The sequence below is a fragment of the Onychostruthus taczanowskii genome, unplaced genomic scaffold (genome assembly GCF_017590055.1).
Source record: "Onychostruthus taczanowskii isolate IOZ18803 unplaced genomic scaffold, ASM1759005v1 scaffold74, whole genome shotgun sequence".
Lineage (NCBI taxonomy): Eukaryota > Metazoa > Chordata > Aves > Passeriformes > Passeridae > Onychostruthus > Onychostruthus taczanowskii.
In genome coordinates this window covers 1,605,602-1,623,709 of record NW_024505229.1, presented here as the reverse complement: position 1 = coordinate 1,623,709, position 18,108 = coordinate 1,605,602, and the positions used below count along the sequence as shown (strand labels likewise).

The following is an 18,108-nucleotide window of genomic DNA, read 5'->3' as shown; positions in this document are numbered from 1 at the left end:
CAGTGCCTCCTGCAGTATTGGCAAGGATGAACAGTACCAGCCCAGCATCGCAATAATGCTAAAGGTAAAACTCTGCCCCAGGTGTGACAGAGTAGAAGAGGTAAATGCTCAGGATTTGTCTTTTCTGAACTGGATTTTCAATTCAACTTTATATTTAAGAAAAATAGGATGTTTACTAAAAAATGTAGTATTACATATTTTATAGATTTTTAACAAAGATCAAACGTACTTGCATTATATTCTATAAATATTTTTAGTATAAATTACTTAAAATATTGAAAATCACGTTCTGAAAAGTAAATTTTCTCAGTGGAACCTGACTGTAAGTGTGCAAAACTCAAGTAATGTCTTTTCCTCACGTAATCTTCAAAAGTTCTCACTGCTTGAGTTGTCCTAAAAGCTACCCTGCCAGTTCTGATCCCGCAACATTTTGTCTGTTCCAGACAAAAATAGAGCCTGCAAAGCCCCAAAATTCTCCTGCTGACTAGTAACAGAGTAAAGTCATCATGATCCTGTTTTCTATACCTGTGTAAGCAAATACTTTTTACTATAGCAAAGTGAACTCTTAATTTTGATTAAGTCAGCAAACTGATTTTGTGAGTCCTGCAGCTGAGCCTTGATGTCTCGTGTTAAATAATCTTTTTCATCACTCTGTATGGTTAGAGCTGAAATGTAACAGAATGAGAATAATATGATAATGAAGGAGAAAGGACAGATTCTACTTTCATTTGTGCCTGTGTCTGAAATAAGGTGGTTGGTCCTAGCCAAATATTGATCAAGTCTTGGGAAAGTTCTCCAAAATCAAAACACAAATTCCAACAGAATTAAAAGCAGAATTGAAGAGCATTTATATTTCCTGGACTTCTCTGTGAAGTGACTACAGGTTTCCTTGAAAGCTCTCAAAGTAGTGCTCCTAAAAAGAGAAAAACCCCATAATATATGTCACAGGAATGCACAAACTTTGTGGGCCTGAGGATTAACAACGTAATGACCTTTACAATTTAACAGTAAAACGTACCTGTTACACCAGCACTGTATCTGAACTATGAAGTGATTTTGGGCAACATATGTAAAAAAAAAAAAACAACAGTGAAACTATAATGACCTTTACACCAGCACTGTATCTGAACTATGAAGTGATTTTGGTCAACATATGTTTTAAAAAAAAACAACAGTGAAACTATATTTAACATTTACAGCTACTAAACTGTTAGACTACTCAGAATATTAAAACTCAACAATATTAAAAAATGTTAAAGAATGTGTATGGTGAAATTTATTTTAGTTTTACCTGAATCAGTGATTTTGCCACAGTACAGGAACTGAACGACAAATTGCAATTATTACCTGGGCATTTGTTAATACACTGCACAAACTTAAGAGTCATTTTTCTATGGGTAGATTTGTATAGGATTATAAAATCCAGAAGAAAAAAAAAATACAGCTAATGTGAAAATACGATTTTTAATTAATCAACTGCCTGTGATTTTTGAAATTACCAGAATTGGTAATGGCTTTGGAACTTGCTTGCTTCATACTTCACAATGGCTTTTGAAACCACTGGTGTTTTGCAGTTTGCTTTATAGGCTGTGGCCAGAGGGGAGGTTTTGATGAGGAGAACTCATCAGCTGCTGTCTGTCTGTGCACAGGTGCATGACAAAGGATTCACAAAGCAAAATGATTTCTTTAAAGTCCAGTAGTTGATATTTATTTTTTTCTTTACTCCCATGGGTAGTTTTAAACACCACTGACTGTGGTGTTTAAAACACATCTGACTATGTTTTAGTATGAAAATGCCATTTTACAAGGTTTTCAAGTCACAAAAAAATAGGATAAATAGTGTAACTCATCTCCTGTTAGAATATCACATTTGAATCTAAACATATTCCGTAAGGAACCTCAACATGAAACAATAATTTGTTTATTTCACATAACTCAGTGTGGTGACAGAACGTTTTCACGGCACATTTGGTCTGGTGTAAGCAGGACTTCAAAGCCAGTGCAAGCATCCAAGCGGGCCACTGCTCACTGTGGATCCACCACATCAAATGTGGATTTATCATCGGTGATGTGCAGTTACAACACAGAGCAGATGATTGAGAAGATAATTTCCTTCAGTCTTGACAGAGAATAACAGCAGAAGTCTTTGAAATAAAGTCAAAGGTGTTCCTTCCAGCACCAGTCTTGGCAGTCTGCAGAGAAACGACTTCAGCGAATTTCACACACACACAGAACCATGGAATGGGTTGGGTTGGAAGGGACCTTGAACTCATCCAGTGCCACCCCTGCCATGGGCAGGGACACTTTCCATTATCCCAGCTTGCTCCAAGTCCAGTCCAACCTGGCCTTGAACACTCCCAGGACAGGCCGCAATGTGTGTGCTCGGGTCAGGACTCTGCCCGGGGGCTCCCAGCAGTGTCCCCGTGTCCCTGTCGGTGTCCCCGTCCCCACTGCAGCCAGGCCGGGGCGGCCGGTGGCACCACTGACCCGACACAGCCCCATGGCCCGAGGGCTCTCCGGGCTTTGGCCACGGGCCCTGCCTGGTGCTCAGGCATGGCTGCACGAGCAGTTTGAACAGGCTTTTTCTTGGTGGGTCCGGAGAAAAGCGGTGACACCAGCACTTGATACCGGCACTGACATCGCCACTGGTACTGATACCAGCACCGGCACCAGCACCGGTACCAACACCGACACATCAGCAGCGACAACCAGCACCGGCCCTGGCAGCAACATCAGCACCAGCACTGACACCGGCACTGAGCACTGCACCCAAACCGATACCGGCACTGGTACCAACACCAACACTTGTACTGACACCGACATCACCGCCACCACCTACACCAACAACAACACCGGCACCAACACCGACACCAGCACTGTCACCGGCACTGAGCGTGGCACCCAAACCGATACCGGCACTGGTACCAACACCAACACTTGTACTGACACCGACATCACCGCCACCACCTACACCAACAACAACACCGGCACCAACACCGACACCAGCACTGTCACCGGCACTGAGCGTGGCACCCAAACCGATACCGGCACTGGTACCAACACCAACACTTGTACTGACACCGACATCACCGCCACCACCTACACCAACAACAACACCGGCACCAACACCGACACCAGCACTGTCACCGGCACTGAGCGTGGCACCCAAACCGATGCCAGCACCGGCACTGGTACCAACACTAACACTTGTACCGACAGCGACATCGCCGCCACCACCTACACCGGCAGCGACACCGGCAGCCACACCGACACCGGCACCTCACGGCTGCCGCTGAGGGAGGGCGAAAAGGGCGGGAAAGGACGGCGCGCACCCGAGGCGGGAAGGGGCGCGCGGGCCGGCGGCGTTGGCGGCGCCTAGTGGAGGTCCCAGAGGTCGCGCAGCGGCGCGGCCAGGCGCGGGTCCCGCGCGCGCAGCGCCCCCGCGTGGGCGTGGCGGAGCGAGCGCAGCTCCGTGAGGCGCCCCAGCAGCCGCGCGAAGCGCTGCGGGTCCCGCGGGTGCTGCAGCTTCGAGTGCTTGTACAGGATCCCCAGCAGCGGCTCCTGCAGCTCCTCCACATGGCGCTTGTCCCTCAGCAGCGGGCGGTCTGCGGGAGAGCGGCGGCACGGAGTGAGCGGTGAGCGGGATGTCCCCTCCGGGTCCGGGCCGCGCCGCCGCCCCTGAGGGGACAAATGGGAGCTTCCCCGGGGCAAGTGACAGCTCGTTGTTGTCACCTTCCCAGCTTACCTGAAAAGAACACTGTTGTTGCTACGAGCAGAGCGTATTCTGTCTCGGTCACTTTGAGTTCCCCCATGGTTCTGTAGAAGTAGAACAGGGCGGTGATGAACTCCTCAGTTATGCCTTGAAAATGGGAAAAAAACCCCAACATTTTTTGGTTAAAAAAATCCAAACCAAACCAAAAAACAAACAAACAAAAAACAAAAACAAAAAAAAAAAAAACCCCAAACAAACAAAAAAACCCCGTGCAGAAATAATGAGGATGTTATTTCAGTGCAGAAAGAGTTTCAAATCTTTGCCTGAAGGGTGGCATGTGACCCTCCCTGGATCCATCTGGATCGCAGTGTCTGGCTCTGCGCTCCCCAGGACAAGGGACATGGAGCTCCTGGAGCAGGTCCTGCCGAGGCTGTGGAGCTCGTCAGGGGACTGGGGCATCTCTCTTACGAGGAAATGGGGAATGGTTGGACTCTGTGATCTTAGAGGTCTTTTCCAAGCTAAATGATTCCATGATTCTGTGAAAGGCTGAGGGAGCTGGGGCTGTTCAGCCTCGAGAGGAGCCCCAGCTGAGAGGGACCCTCAGCCCTGGGTGTCCCTGTCTGCAGGGAGAGCAGGGACCGGCAATGACACCAGAGGAATGGGCAGGAACTGATGCTCAGCAAGTTCCACCTGAACATGAGGATAAACTTTCCTGTGGGGGAACAGATTGCCCAGAAAGGGTGTGGAGCCTCCCTAACTGGAGATATTCCAGACCCATCTGGAGATGAGCCGGTGCCATTGCTCTGGGATGACCCTGCCAGAGCAGGGAGGTGGCACCAGGTGACTGTGATCCCTTCCAACCTCACCATGACTCTGTGATTCTGTGAATCTTTTAAGGCTTGGGGCTGTCCCATTGCATGAAATAGTTAACTAACTTTGTGAAAACAATGTTAATTGCTAAAATAATAACAAAAGCTGTATGGCAGTTGTACTGTGTAGCTTTGAATGTGTATATTACTCAAGGGATATAAGCAAGCATGAAGACACTTCTTCCTGCCATGAGGATGTAATGCCAGTGTGTAATATCAGAGCAGCTCAAGGGAGAGGGAGAGGAGAAGGAAAGGGAGAGGAGAGGAAGGAGAGAAGCAAGGAGCTGGAGCAGTGGCCATAGGGACAGTGTAGCTCAGTGGAAGAAAAGTAGGGCCAGTAAAGCAAAAAATTCACAATGTTTAGATTCTGAGACCTCCTTTACCTGTGGTAGTAGTAGAAGTTGGCCTCTCTTTATTATGACACATTTCCATGGAATAAATATTGTTTTTATCAAGGCTTTGAACATGACAACATGTCCCGTGATCAGAAAGTCTTACATGACCTGGAACAAGGCAGATGACAGTTCCCAGTCAAGCTTAAAGTGATCTTAAATATTTGTCTGTATCATTGCTGAAAATGTGTGAATTTTTACCAGACCCACAAAGGTATAAAATCCAAGTTCTTTTGTTGCGTTTTTATTGGTTAAGGTCTCTTGTGTTAAATTTGACACAATGTATAATATGTAATTAATACAGCTGATATCATCCACTCACCCCACAATGACACAAGTCAAGTATTTCAGACCTACTTTCACTGGTTGATGGCTGGCACTCGCTCATTCTTTGGTTGTAAATTTGGGCTGATCTCAAGAACATTGCCTCCACTGTGGACCCTTTCAGCAGAGCAATCTGGTCCTCACTGGCTAAACTCTCAAACCCTGCAGAGAAAGGTGCACGTTCAGGATCAGGGAAGGCTGGGGCTGCCTTTAAGCCCCCAACATGATGTGAACTTTAATTTTTTTAAAATAAATATCTTTACTGGAAAGGGGGAACCACAGTTAAATGACGCATGTGCGAAAGACTTGGGATCTTTCTTGCTAGTTTGCAGATTAGACAATAAAAAAAAAAGAGGGCAGTTTTCAGTGTTAAAAGATTCACAGGAAGATACAATTAAAAATTTGGGACTAAGCAAGAGGTTATCAAAGCATTCTTCCTAATATCTGATAAATGTAGGCCTAACCTGATAAATTTGCTGCATTGTTTAGTGACTGTGGATACTCCATTCATTGTTACGTTATTTTCTTTTAAGAAATTGTGTTCATCTTTTGACAAGCTCATTGTCTGCACTTGTAATTCAAGAGCAGAGGAACTTTTTTGTGATTTTTTTGTTAAACCTGATCAAAGCAGGATGTGTAACACAAGCAAATAGACAGCTCACCCCTTCCTTCAGCTCTGCCTCACAGAGATGCTAAATTACATCAAATACCTGCTTTAGATATGGTGATTGACCTTTGTCAGTGCGTTTTACAAAGAAAAGTTATCACCCTCCCTGTCAAATGTTACTTTGTCAACTCTACACTGAAACAGAGTGAATTTAATTGCATGTTCCCTTGTTCTTTATGAAAGGAAAATATGAATAAGAACACCTGGTTAGTCCCTTCTGTGCTGCCTTTTCCTTTGAAGGAACATCTGTTTTTTCCTTTGGTGATTATGATAAATTGAAGACTCAACTGGATTTCAGAGAACGTGGTGAGATAGTAATTCCCTCAAGGTGTTATTTTGAGGTCCATGTGCTTCCAGAAAATGTCTCTACTCCATGTCAGAAATGGAAAAAAAATCTAATCATAGCAAAGTTTTGAACTGAAAGCTTCTACGTTGTCCTCATGACACGTAAATGGCAAGTTAGAAGTACAAATAATCAGTTTAAAGCCTTTTCTTAAAGCCTGTATTTTTCTCTGGTTCATGCCATCAGTTTGATTTGGTTCCTCTAAGGAAGGAACCCAAAGGAAGGAACTCACCTGGCAGTCTTTTTGTGAAATCCACCAACACCTGGACATGGACAACGGCCGTCTCAGACAGGTGGAGGAAACTTTCCTCAGGACTTGCAGTTTCCTGTAGCTGCAAAAAGAGCATTTGCACACTGGATATAGCCAAGAGACATAACAACAGCGACTGAGCAATGCAGGCTGGGGGTGCTGGATACCTACAAACTTCTTGGCTTCCTCAAGGGGAATTGTGTATTTTTGGTGTGCTGCTACAATGTGGTCAAGAAGCTGATGTTCTCCTGGAGTAAGTTCCATCTTCTCTGCGATCTGCTAAAAAAAGAAACCAATCAAATCACAATGACTTGGAGTAAGAATAAGTGATAAAAAGAGATATTTTAAATAGAAAAATATCCCACTTTTCCAGATCTTGTTGTAGATGATACTTGCTTACTATTCAGTCCCTCATCTTCCAGCTTTATGTTGCAAAGGAAGCTGCTCTTCTGCTTGAAATTCTTCCTGAGTCGCTTTGACTTGCACTGGACTTCAGTCAGCAAACCTGTGAGGTGTGAAGTGACCATCACTGCTTGCATTTTCAATTAATTACAGTCTGAGTTCATCACTTTTATTAGAGATAACTCCAGTCTTGCATCACAGAAGCTGTCACCTGTCATGAGCTATGTTTCCTAGAGATTGTGCCTGTGTGTTACTTACCAGGTGAGCTGGTGTTCAGTAGCCACCAAAGGCCTGAGGGTCTGCAGGCAACTTTGTCCTTGTGGCTCTGTGACACACAGGCATCAGAATTTTTTATCAAAGCCCATCATGCCATTTTTATTTAACTTTTTTCCCTCAAATCCTAAAGCTCATCTGATCTGCTCACTGCTGTCCTGACAAGTCGGGGGATATTTAGCTTATCTTGCTAGTACTTCCTTCTTTTTTTCTTGTACTGTTTTTGAACAACAGTTCTCTTAAGATCAGGGGATACACCAAGATGCTACAGGTGCCACCATCCCCAAAGTTAATTTTCACAGAATCACAGAATCACCAGGTTGGAAGAGACCTTCAAGGCCATTGAGTCCAACACAGCCCCAACACCACAACTAAACCCTGGCACGGAGTGCCACATCCAGGCTTTGTTAAACACGCCCAGGGATGGTGACTGCACCACCTCCCCAGCAGCCATTCCAGAACTTTATCACCCTTTGCGTGAAAAACTTTTTCCTGATATCCAACCTAAATTTCCCTTGACACAGCTTGAGACTGTGACCTCTCTGTCAGTGCTGCATGGAGAAAGAGCCCAACCTGAGCACAGCCACCTTTCAGGAAGTTGTGGAGAGTGATAAGGTCGCCTCTGAGTCTCCTTTTCTCCAGGCTAAACAACCCCAGCTTTTTCTACATTTTCCTACAGCCAAATGAAGCTTAGCCATTATCCTCGGGAAGAGACTGACTTTGGAGAAGGTTTCATCTGCGGTGATTAGTCAAGAATCCAGCAGGAAGGAGCACTCACATTCTGCCAGCATTCCCACAGCTCTGCACTTCTTGAGGCGGCACTCCTGGCACTTCCTCCTCATGTACATGTCCATCTCGCAGTGCCCGCCGCTCTTGCAGCGGTACACCGCGTTCTTGGTGATGCTGCGCCGGAAGAAGCCTGCGAACGAGCACCAGCTTGTGAAAAACATGTTTACTTGTGAAAATTTAAAAAGTTCAATAAAGGACAGTGGGAGACAAGGACCATAGAGCAAAGGTTATTACAGCCAGGTGCATCTTGGCACTCAGTTAAGACTGCACTGTTACTTTTGGGGATACACCTTAAATATTTTTTCTCTTACATCAGCCTGTTGCATATTTATAGACTTATGTATATCTATAAACTCGTTTACATTTTTCAGGAACTATTTTACATGCCTTCTCTTTGGTCTGCTTTTTTAGAGCATGTGTGTTTCTTGGCTGTGGTTTTGGCTCCTTCTCTTTATCACTTCCAGTTTGGGCCTTGGTCCACACTGTCTTCAGATGGTGAGTGCTGATAGTTGGCAGATCTGTAGCAGGTGTCTTTATTTTATGTTCACTGGATGTTATCTTATTCAAATAGGCATTTTAACACAAGTATACCTATATTAGCTATCTCACTACTATGTCTGAGTGTAATTAACAACAGAAATAAAAACTATATCTTTATAGCAGAGTTACTTTAACATCACACATATAAAATCCATTTTAATATTTGCGAATAGTCAATATTACAATATGTATCTATAACAAGGTGATGGCTGGAGCAATCAAAGGAGCTTTATGCCACAAGGATTTAAAAGTGTCCTCTGGGTTTGAGTGGGTTTTTTAAATGGAAACGTTACCTTGATTTTAAATCTGCTTTTTAAAAACATAGTTATGTCTGATTCTTTCCGACTGATATTAATTGACATTTTCCATACATGGAATCATAGAATATGCTGATTTGGAAGGGACCCACAAAGATCACCAAGTCCCTCCCCTGGCTCTGCACAGACACCCCCAAATCCCAGCCTGTGCATCACTGAGAACAGTGTTCAAATGCTCCTGGAGCTCTCGGGGCTGTGCCCATTCCCTGGGCAGCCTGAGCAGTGCCCAGCACCCTCTGGGGGAAGAACTTTTCCCTTAATCCACCCCTGACACAGCTCCAGCCCTTCCCTCAAGTCCTGTGCCTGGTCACAGGGAGCAGAGATCAGAGCTGCCCCTCATGAGACAGCTCCCATACCAACAAGTTAAAATATGATTAGTAAGTAATTACTACTTGCTTTTATTCAATTATAATAACAAGTGTAATTAATAACACTGAAATAAATCTCTAAGAAATGTTCATGAGAAAACCAGCACCTGCTTACACTGACACTATTCTAGCGAGTCATCAATGCAAAAATGAGATGCTTAAAGTCCTCGTATTGAATACAGACTGTGAAAAGATTTCTTCAAAGAACGTTATAAAAACATGAATTTGGAGTGAGCTTGTTAGATGGGTGGTTCATTAGCTCAATTAAAAGCCAGTGTAGTAACAGGCGCTGAAATGAGCGTGGAAGGTTGCACGGAGGGCTCACCTTTGCAGCCCTCGCAGGTCAGTGCGTTGTAGTGATACCCCGAGGCCTTGTCCCCGCACACCACGCACAGCTCCTCCTGCCCCTTCAGCCTCACCGGGTGGCTCAGCCGGGGCCTCTTGAGCCCCTGGCACCCGCCGTCCTCCCCGTGGGGAGGCAGGAAGGGGCCCTTGCTGAGCTCGCAGCCGCTGCCCACGCAGGGCCCGTCGCCGTACGGGGGGTCCAGGCTGTAGGAGCCGTAGGGGCCCGGGGCAGGCTGGGGCTGCAGGGCTGGCACGGGCACTGGCACTGCTGAGTACTGGCAGTACGGCGCAGCCTGGAAATCCGGGTCCTGCAGCTGGTAGTTGATGTGCTCCGGTAAAACATCTGCTCCGGGGGAAATCGAAAGGGGAGTGAAAAAACCTCGACATCAGCTGCTCCAAAGTTTGAAAATGTTTTCTAGATTTAGAAGCATGAATATTAGAGGAACACATTTTCAGAGGGGCAATCTGACACATTCTATTTAAATTTAAACCTGTAATGTTCTTAAGTGAAATGTTAAACGCAGCAAAAATGGCTCAGTAACGGTTTGGGCAATATCACGTGGATGCCACTGGGTTAGTGTTAGTAGATAATTGAATATCACTTGCCAACTGATGGCACAGTTCCCTTCAGATCTTACACCTAAATGTTGTTTTTATTAGTTGTCCACACTACAGTCAAATATGTTCCACAAGTGAATTTCTGAATGAATAAAATGTTTGTTATTGATACATATCACAGGCATCATTTTGAAAATGTTGCACAAGGGTCTGAGAAAAATTGTGTAGGGATCAGAGAGTACTAAAAATCACTGTGACAGGGGTCTTAAAGTTGAACTTCAGAGGAATAAAAGGCAGACACTTGTTTTATTTAGTATTTTCCTACACGTGTCTTCACAGTTATGAGATTTTAGTTTAGTAAAATGTAGATACAGAATTACAAAGAAAGGTTCTTCCTGCCTTTCTGTCTGTTGAGTTTTAATTTTATCCAGCCTCCCTTAAATACACGCAGCTATACCAAAGAAAGCCTGTGCAACATGCATCATGTTTCATTCTTCCTTTGGGATTATTAAAATCTCTATAAAAACAAATTGGAAAGATTTTTAAAAACAGATTTTTTTTCCTTTTAGTGGGCTTTGGGTCCTGCCTTTAGTCTTCCAGAATCAAATTAGTTATTGCAGTTATAGTTACATAAGATACAGAACAGGCATTATCTATTTATAATGTATCTGGAATACTGTAATAAAACCTGTGTCTTCTCCATGCAGGTCAAAGGGAGACAGCACTGGGGATGTTTATATGGAAAGCTCAGTCAGAACAATCCCATGGTGCTCAAAAATCTGTATGAGCACACAGCAATAGATTTCTATACACTTTCAGTAGGAGCTTTCAAGTGCCTTGAAGATAAATTAAAATTAAGGAAAAAAACATTCCCTCAGTAATAGATTTCCATACATTTTCAGTACGAGCTTGGTGAGAGCTTTCAAGTGCATTAAAGATAAATTAAAATGAAGGGGGAAAATGAAATTCTCCCAGGAGTTCATTTTGCTGCATTTCCAGAGTACACAACTTGCTTCACTCACCGTAGTACTGGAGGGGCTCGGGAAGGCCGTACCCGTCAGGGACCGTGACAAACGTGTTGGCCATGCTCTGCTCCCAGCTGCACTGCTTCATCCACTCTGCTCTGAGACCAGCCTTTAAACAGCAACCTGGGGAAAGGGGAAAGGAGGAGAAACATCCCGTGGGAAGGAATTGCTGGGTAGGTTAGACAGAAAACTCCAGAATATGGCAGAGTTTTCAGACCATAAGAAAATCAGATGTCTGTGTGAAGTCACATAACACCCTCAACAAGACTACAAAATGTTTGAGTGTCCTGCCATTACAGATTCAGGGTAAAATTCTTTCAGGGTAAAAGTTTCCAAGTTATAGCTAGAAATGTTTTGCTCTGAGTTTTACACAAAACCAAGTGGGGGAATTGGACTGGTAAATTCTCTAATTCAGAGAAAGTTAAAAGGAGCTTAACTGGATAGAATAAACTTGCTTTGGGCATGAATTGGAGCATTTGCTCTGGTGTGTATGTGGGGCTGTCCTGTTTGTGTACAAAGATGGGCTTTTAATGAGTTTATTTCATTCACTTTTTATGCAGAGTTGAAGCAAGGAAAATAGCATGGAAAGGCCAGCATGGAATATCTGTTCTTCATCATGTGAAAGTACTAATTTGTGCAGTAAAACTCAACTTTGCCTTGCTTAAGCACTGCTTGAATTACACTTCCTGTGTTCCTTTAACAGTGTAAAGTTTTCAATGAAGACCAAAATATTGGTTTCCTATAGGATGTGCTGCCTCTAAAGAGCTTTCCACTGCCCCTTGGTCATTAAAGGAGCCTGGGCTCCTGACTGGATTCACTGACATTCCTAATAAAGTGCACTGAGAGCTCACAGTGACATGGGAAGAGCTGCTGTGCTTGGAATTCAAAACTTACCTCATTTTTCAGTAATTTGACTTACAAATTCAAATTTAGAGAAGTTCTGAAAATGTGTGCTTTAAAAACTCTTTAAAAAAAGTCTGTATGGACAGTGGCCCAAGCTGGGTTTGAGTTTACACACCTACAGCAAACCTCTGGTGTTGCTTAGAATTGAGAGCTAACAGGGCAGCCATTAGAGGAGGAAGTAGGAATATTTTCCTTGCCTCCTTGTCCCTCTGCATGAGTGGGATGTGGCCACAGGTTAAACCTTTGCTGAGCCTCATGCCCCCTGAGCGAGGGCTGTAAGAGACAATTTGCCCAAAAACCACTCACCGGCTTTCCCTGAGCAGACAGGAAGGATAGAAAAGATGAAAAAGGCACGGAAGGATTTGGAAAATACAGCAAATCCAACTCCTTCAACAGGATTCTCTGCAGAATTTACAGCAAGTTGGGGTTAAAGACCCTCCCTGAAGGAAGGGGTTTGTGCTGTACCTGTGCCTTGCTGCAGCTGAGACAATGAATGAATCACCCCGGGGAATCTGAAGTCCTGACTGGTAAAACACACATCCCTTCCCCCAGACTGCACAGAGCTTGGGGCTGACCACTTTCACTTCGTGTTGTCAGCAGAAGGTGAAAGGATGCAGTGAGGCTGGAATGCTGGGGGTTTGTTATCTCTGCTAGTAAATATTTGTTTGAGAGCAAAATAAGTCACTGAATCATGAGGTCTTATCAGTTAGATCAATTTGGCCTGGGCAAAGTCTACATTTTTTCCCAAAAATGTGTATTTGCTGAAGAAACATGTTTCTGAATTCCAGTGGTTTCTTTAAATAAAAGTCATAATTGAATAGCAGATAAAAAACTACACTGATCCAGTCTAATAAAAGCAGTATATTGGGAGTATGAAGTACCAAATGTAAGGTGGTCGTTGGCTTAAACATTCTAAAACTTAGAGCATCTTAGTTATTGTATGAGAAAGGATTCAGCCCTTCTTACTGATTTTTGTGGCTAATAACAGTAACCAGTGGCACCTACGAAATTCCAGCTTAGATTGAGACTTTGTAAACTGAAATCTTAAATTAAGAGAATTAAGAGGATGTTAGAACAGTGGGAATAGTAAATCAAATGGTTGTCTGAGGAATGCTCTACTGTCTTAGAATGAGACATGTGTAAGCATTAAGAGTTTCATTTTCTGACATTTGAGAATTTAGTGTTGACAAGCTTGTTCTGATCAAACAAAGCGCTGGGATTTTAAAACAAAAAAGAAAAACAAAAAAAAGACGAGAATAAGATCTGTAAGGAAGGAACTTCATTTCCAAGGCCAGGCAAGTTTTGATTATTTATGAGTGACTGTGAGAGTCGTGAGGTGAGCGAGGCAGCAGCAGGGAGGCCTTCTCCAAACTGCAGCAGTCCCTGGGATTCCATGATCCATGTGCTGCTCTCCCCAAGGCTCTGTGGCCATCCCAAACCCCTCACACCTCATGGGACACTTCCCCAGCCCACACAGACAGTGACTTTATCCAGGCAGGGGAATTCTGCACGTGCCCAGCATGGTGGAGCTCCTGACACAAGGTAGCAGACATGCCCAGATGTAATGTCCAAAGCACTAACTGGAACACAGCTGAAGTAAGAATGGAGCAACGGGTTTGGATGCTTGTCATGCCCAAAGCAAAAGGTTTTGTGCCCCTTTTTCTCTTCTCTGTGTATTCCCAATATAAATACATATTTGTACATGAGCGCTTTAAAAGGAAGCAAAAATCTAAATACATTCCCAGAGAGGATGCATAAAGGACTTTAGCCTAAAAAGTGGAAATATCTGGGAAGAAAAGATGAATTTTTGAATGACTTATTTTGTAGCATCCCAAGCAGTAACACACTTAGGGTGGGAGCCTTGAGCCCTGAGTCCCACAGACTGAGCTCAGAAAATGTCACCTGTGTAAAGCACACGCTGTTCCTGCTTCTTCTGCTACTGGGCATTTTCACATGTGAAGTCCAGAGCAGGTGAGGGGAATGGTGACCTACACTCAAGGTGGCTTAAGCATGTTTGAAAATGTTGTGCTTTTACAGGCTTAGTTTTGTCAGTGCCAATCTTCTGAACTGCAAACGCTCAGTATAAACCAGAATGTGTTGATTCAAGGGCTTGGTTATCCATCTCATGCAGAAATTTAGTTCTTAGTCCCAGCTGAAAGACTTGACAATTTATCAAAAGTGGGATCCACTAAAGAAAAAAAAAATTGATTGATAAAAGTAAAGTAGAACCATAAATAGAATACACATGTCCAGACTAGAATCTGAACTTTACATCTATTTATTTCTATTTATGGTGAAAGATGTGGGGTTTATCATTTTTATTGCTATAAAACCCCATATCATAAAACAACATATCATCAACTTATCAAATTTATTGGGATACAAAACATCCTTCATGGAGCAGGGCTACAGGGAGCCCTTTCAGAGGTCGGTACTGACAGTGCTTTAGCTGCTATCATAAATATTTTGACAGTTGAGTCATGGGGAAATTTCTTGTTTACAGGGAATTTTAGGAACTCGAGCTGAAGGCCTTCACCATCTATTTAGCACACCTTGGGGCACGTTAGTGGTCACGTAGTGGAACTCAGAGCAAGTTTCAGGCTCAGGTTTAATCACTGTACTTTGCTTGCAGCTGGAAGGCAAAGCTTATTTTTTCTTTTTTAATTTGTAAAAATTTAAACCAAAAACTGGAAAAAAAAAGTAACTGAGCCTAATCAGTGCCAAGTAGGTGTGATACCAGCTAATCTATTCAATTTCACTCAAGTATTTCAGTAATCACTGCTTGATTACAGAATGATTTGACAGGGGAACTTGTAGGATTACTTTATTGATCCTGTATGCAGCTTACACACATTATTAAAGGTTTTTCTGTTCCTCCTGGTTTAATGTGCCAAGAAGCTCCCCAAAGCTGCTCTTTGAAGAAATTCCACTTTTCTTCTTATTAAATGTGTTCCTTCCTGGTTATTATATTCCATATATTCCATATAATAACCATAATAGGAACTGGCTTATTTCACTGATGGACTACATTGCAATTATCTTGAAATTTTCCTTTGAAGTTGTTAATCTTCCATTAATAATATCAAAAGCATAATTTTTATACATTCTAAAATAAGAGATTAGAGGTTGTTTGAAACTCACAGTTTTCTGGGTACTTTTGGGAAGGGAAATAAATAACTGAATTTAAAAGTCATTTTTCTTCACTCTGTGTGTCAAATCAAGAACTGTTGGAACAAATCCTTGGCAGCAGAATATCAGATCTAAAAGTGCACGTTTGCCGTTTTCTTTTAGTCAGACGTTTAAAAAGAAAGGAAAAAAATGAGGAAAAGAAGAAAAAAGGACTATTTTCACATGGCAAACTGATGTAGGGCTCGAGCAGCAATTGGTAACTCAGAGCATGCAGAGAAGGGAACGGAATACTCACAGTGGCTGCAGGGAGCTCCTCTCCCGGCGCGGGCTCCGTGGGGCTGCAGCGCCGGTCCCAGCTCTGCTGCAGCTGGAGCCCAGCAGGCCTTTCCCTATTTATCAGTTTGTGTGCACAGCCCGGGCTCCAGACACTCGGCAGAGCCACGCCGCGGCTCCGAGACACCAACTTCCCACACGGCTCCTCTGGGGTCGGAGCAAGGGCAGCTGCGAGCCCACATAAATCACAGCAGAACTGGGTCATCAGGGACAGAGGCCATGGGGACCCTCACGTCACTGCTTCCCAGAGCCCTGCCTGCCCAGCACTAGGATTCTGCTTTCCTGCTAGAATGCAAAATTCTCCCATTTTGGTTGCTTCACGTTGACATGTCAGGGTGGTGATGGAAAATGTTCGATTCCCAAGAGAGGAAAATATTGCAGTAGCATTATTTGGAGATTTTTACATGACATAATAATTTAATTTGGAAAGGCTGGATCAGGCCAGGACCTCCAAATACCAACCACTTACCTTGTCCTCCGTGTTCTGATCCAGACACTCCTCTGGCTCACTCTCAGTTCATTGGCAACCTCAGTGAACTGGAGTTCATGTTGCCATTAACTCAGCAAAATTTCATTCTTAAACCCCAAGTATTTCCATTATTAGTAACTCCTAATAAATTAATATTACAATTTGGTGTTTTCGTTGTTTCCTAGGTAGATGTGACCTTTTGGGTAGGGAATATTCTTGTTAGGTATCCTGCTGTTCCAGTGTTCCCAGGCAGGTGAGCTCCTCCTCACTCCAGGAGAAGCTCACCTGCCTTCTGTGTAAGATCAGTTCTCCATTCACCTCAGGAAAAACTGCTTCTGTTGGATACTGCATGGAATTAGATGGGAAAAGGAAAACAGAATTTCCTGTGGGGTAACTTACAGCAAAGTCACTGAAAATACTCTTTTGGGACAGTAGCTTTTCGTGGATAAACAGCCATCACCTTTGAAAGGAGGGACATATTTCTGTTCCATGGGCTGCAGAGAAGAGCTGCCCTAAGGCTGCTTATTTCCAGGTGCCATTTACAACTCTCTCTGTGGAGTAGAATGGTTGAGTCTTTCAAGAACAAACAGCATTGACTAATAAATGTTATTTGAGCATATTATGGGGTTTTCTAAGTTTTCAGATGTCCTGCATTGATCATGTGTGGTGATGGGGGGCTGCAACACAGCGATTATGCAGCAGAAATGAAGATAATGATGTTCTAAGCTTAATTATGCTCAGCACTTGTCTTTCTGGTAAAAGCAGACTCATACAGAAACTTGCCAAGTTGCCAAAAAAACTTCAATAGTAAAACTGAAGGTTTTACAATTGATATAACAAATATTTTTTTTCGCAGAAGTATCTCTTTCACAATATGCCATTGACTTTTTCATCCAGCCTTTCTCATGAAAGTTGGAAAAACAAGCAGAGGTTTTTGAAGAATTGTGGCTAGTTTTTAAATGCTACTGACTTTTATTTTTAGCATTTTTTGCTGACAGAAGGCACCTTACTGATAAGCTGTTCAAATTAGCTGTAGGATGTGGGTATTTAGAGCTTGTTGACTCTAGGGGACTTAAGCCTGAAGCCCAGGTTTTTAAAAGGCATCAAATCCCCATTCTACTCAGTTTATAAAGCCTACTGGTTTCAGGGTAAATTCAGTTTCTAAAGTCAGTATATAAATAAGTTTATGTAATAACTATATAGAAGTTGTAGTAGAAATGAATTGCTGTAATTAAGTATTAGCCCAAGGTCAATTAACTCCCACACTGTAGTAAAGAAACTATTTTGCATAATCATGAAGTGATTCAGACCAGGTGACTGGCTAAATACATATATTTATGTAAATATAGATATTTACATTATTTTAATAAATCACTGCTCCTATTCAAAGCTTAGCATGACAAAAATGGGAGACTTGAGGGCACACTTGAGTCACCTAAAATACTGCTGCAAAGAAGAGGAAAATAAACTCTTTTCCATGCTTGTAAATAATCAAAAACCAGAAAGGTTATTTAGGAGTAAGGGAGATTTAAATTACAAACCAGAGAAAGCAATTACTGGGGTAAAAATAGCACTGGAACAAGTTCCTTGTACAATCTTCTCCACTGGCCGTTTTGAAGATCAGTTTGGGCAACCAGATTGAACTCAAGAATTGTTTTCTCTGAGTTGCTTTGGTTTGGAAAGAGGACGTTTTGCAAAGGACTTTGGAAAGCTCTCTTCCAGCTCTGTTTTCTGTTATTTTTCTATACCTACATCAATTCTGTAAAACAGTGCTGAAGTCTCTGGTCAGTAACATGCCCAGAGCCACTTCAGTGGCAAAGGAAATAATATCAGACTCCAAGCTTGCTTTACTAGCAGTAAGTAAACAAAGTGTCACTCAGAGATACGGCCTGAAAATAGGAGCTGAAGGAGTTCCTGCCACGAGCCAACATCCAGAAGTGGCACTGAAGTGGGGAATAAGGGACACACATGTTTTCCATAGAAAAGGAGCAGATCTGGTGACAGCAGCCTGACCTGGACACTGCTGCAGCACTTGTGCAGCCCCACTGCCACCGCTGCAAATTGGGAGCTCTGGGCAGCCAAATCCCTGTGGAGATTGGG

The 18,108-nt window shown here is 43.2% G+C and overlaps 1 protein-coding gene across 1 annotated transcript; it reads right to left on the bottom strand.

The window, feature by feature from the left end:
- Positions 1–3,272: 3,272 nt before the first annotated feature.
- LOC121345656 (bile acid receptor-like) lies at positions 3,273–15,618 on the bottom strand. The gene is made up of 11 exons (XM_041422774.1): positions 15,502–15,618; positions 11,172–11,297; positions 9,572–9,934; positions 8,011–8,151; positions 6,923–7,062; positions 6,729–6,836; positions 6,540–6,639; positions 5,331–5,459; positions 4,965–5,084; positions 3,746–3,859; positions 3,273–3,605 (listed from the first exon to the last, which is right to left on the bottom strand). The coding sequence occupies exons 2-11, from the start codon at positions 11,260–11,262 to the stop codon at positions 3,376–3,378; spliced, it is 1,536 nt and encodes a 511-aa protein (XP_041278708.1). The 5' UTR covers positions 11,263–11,297; positions 15,502–15,618; the 3' UTR covers positions 3,273–3,375.
- Positions 15,619–18,108: the final 2,490 nt, after the last annotated feature.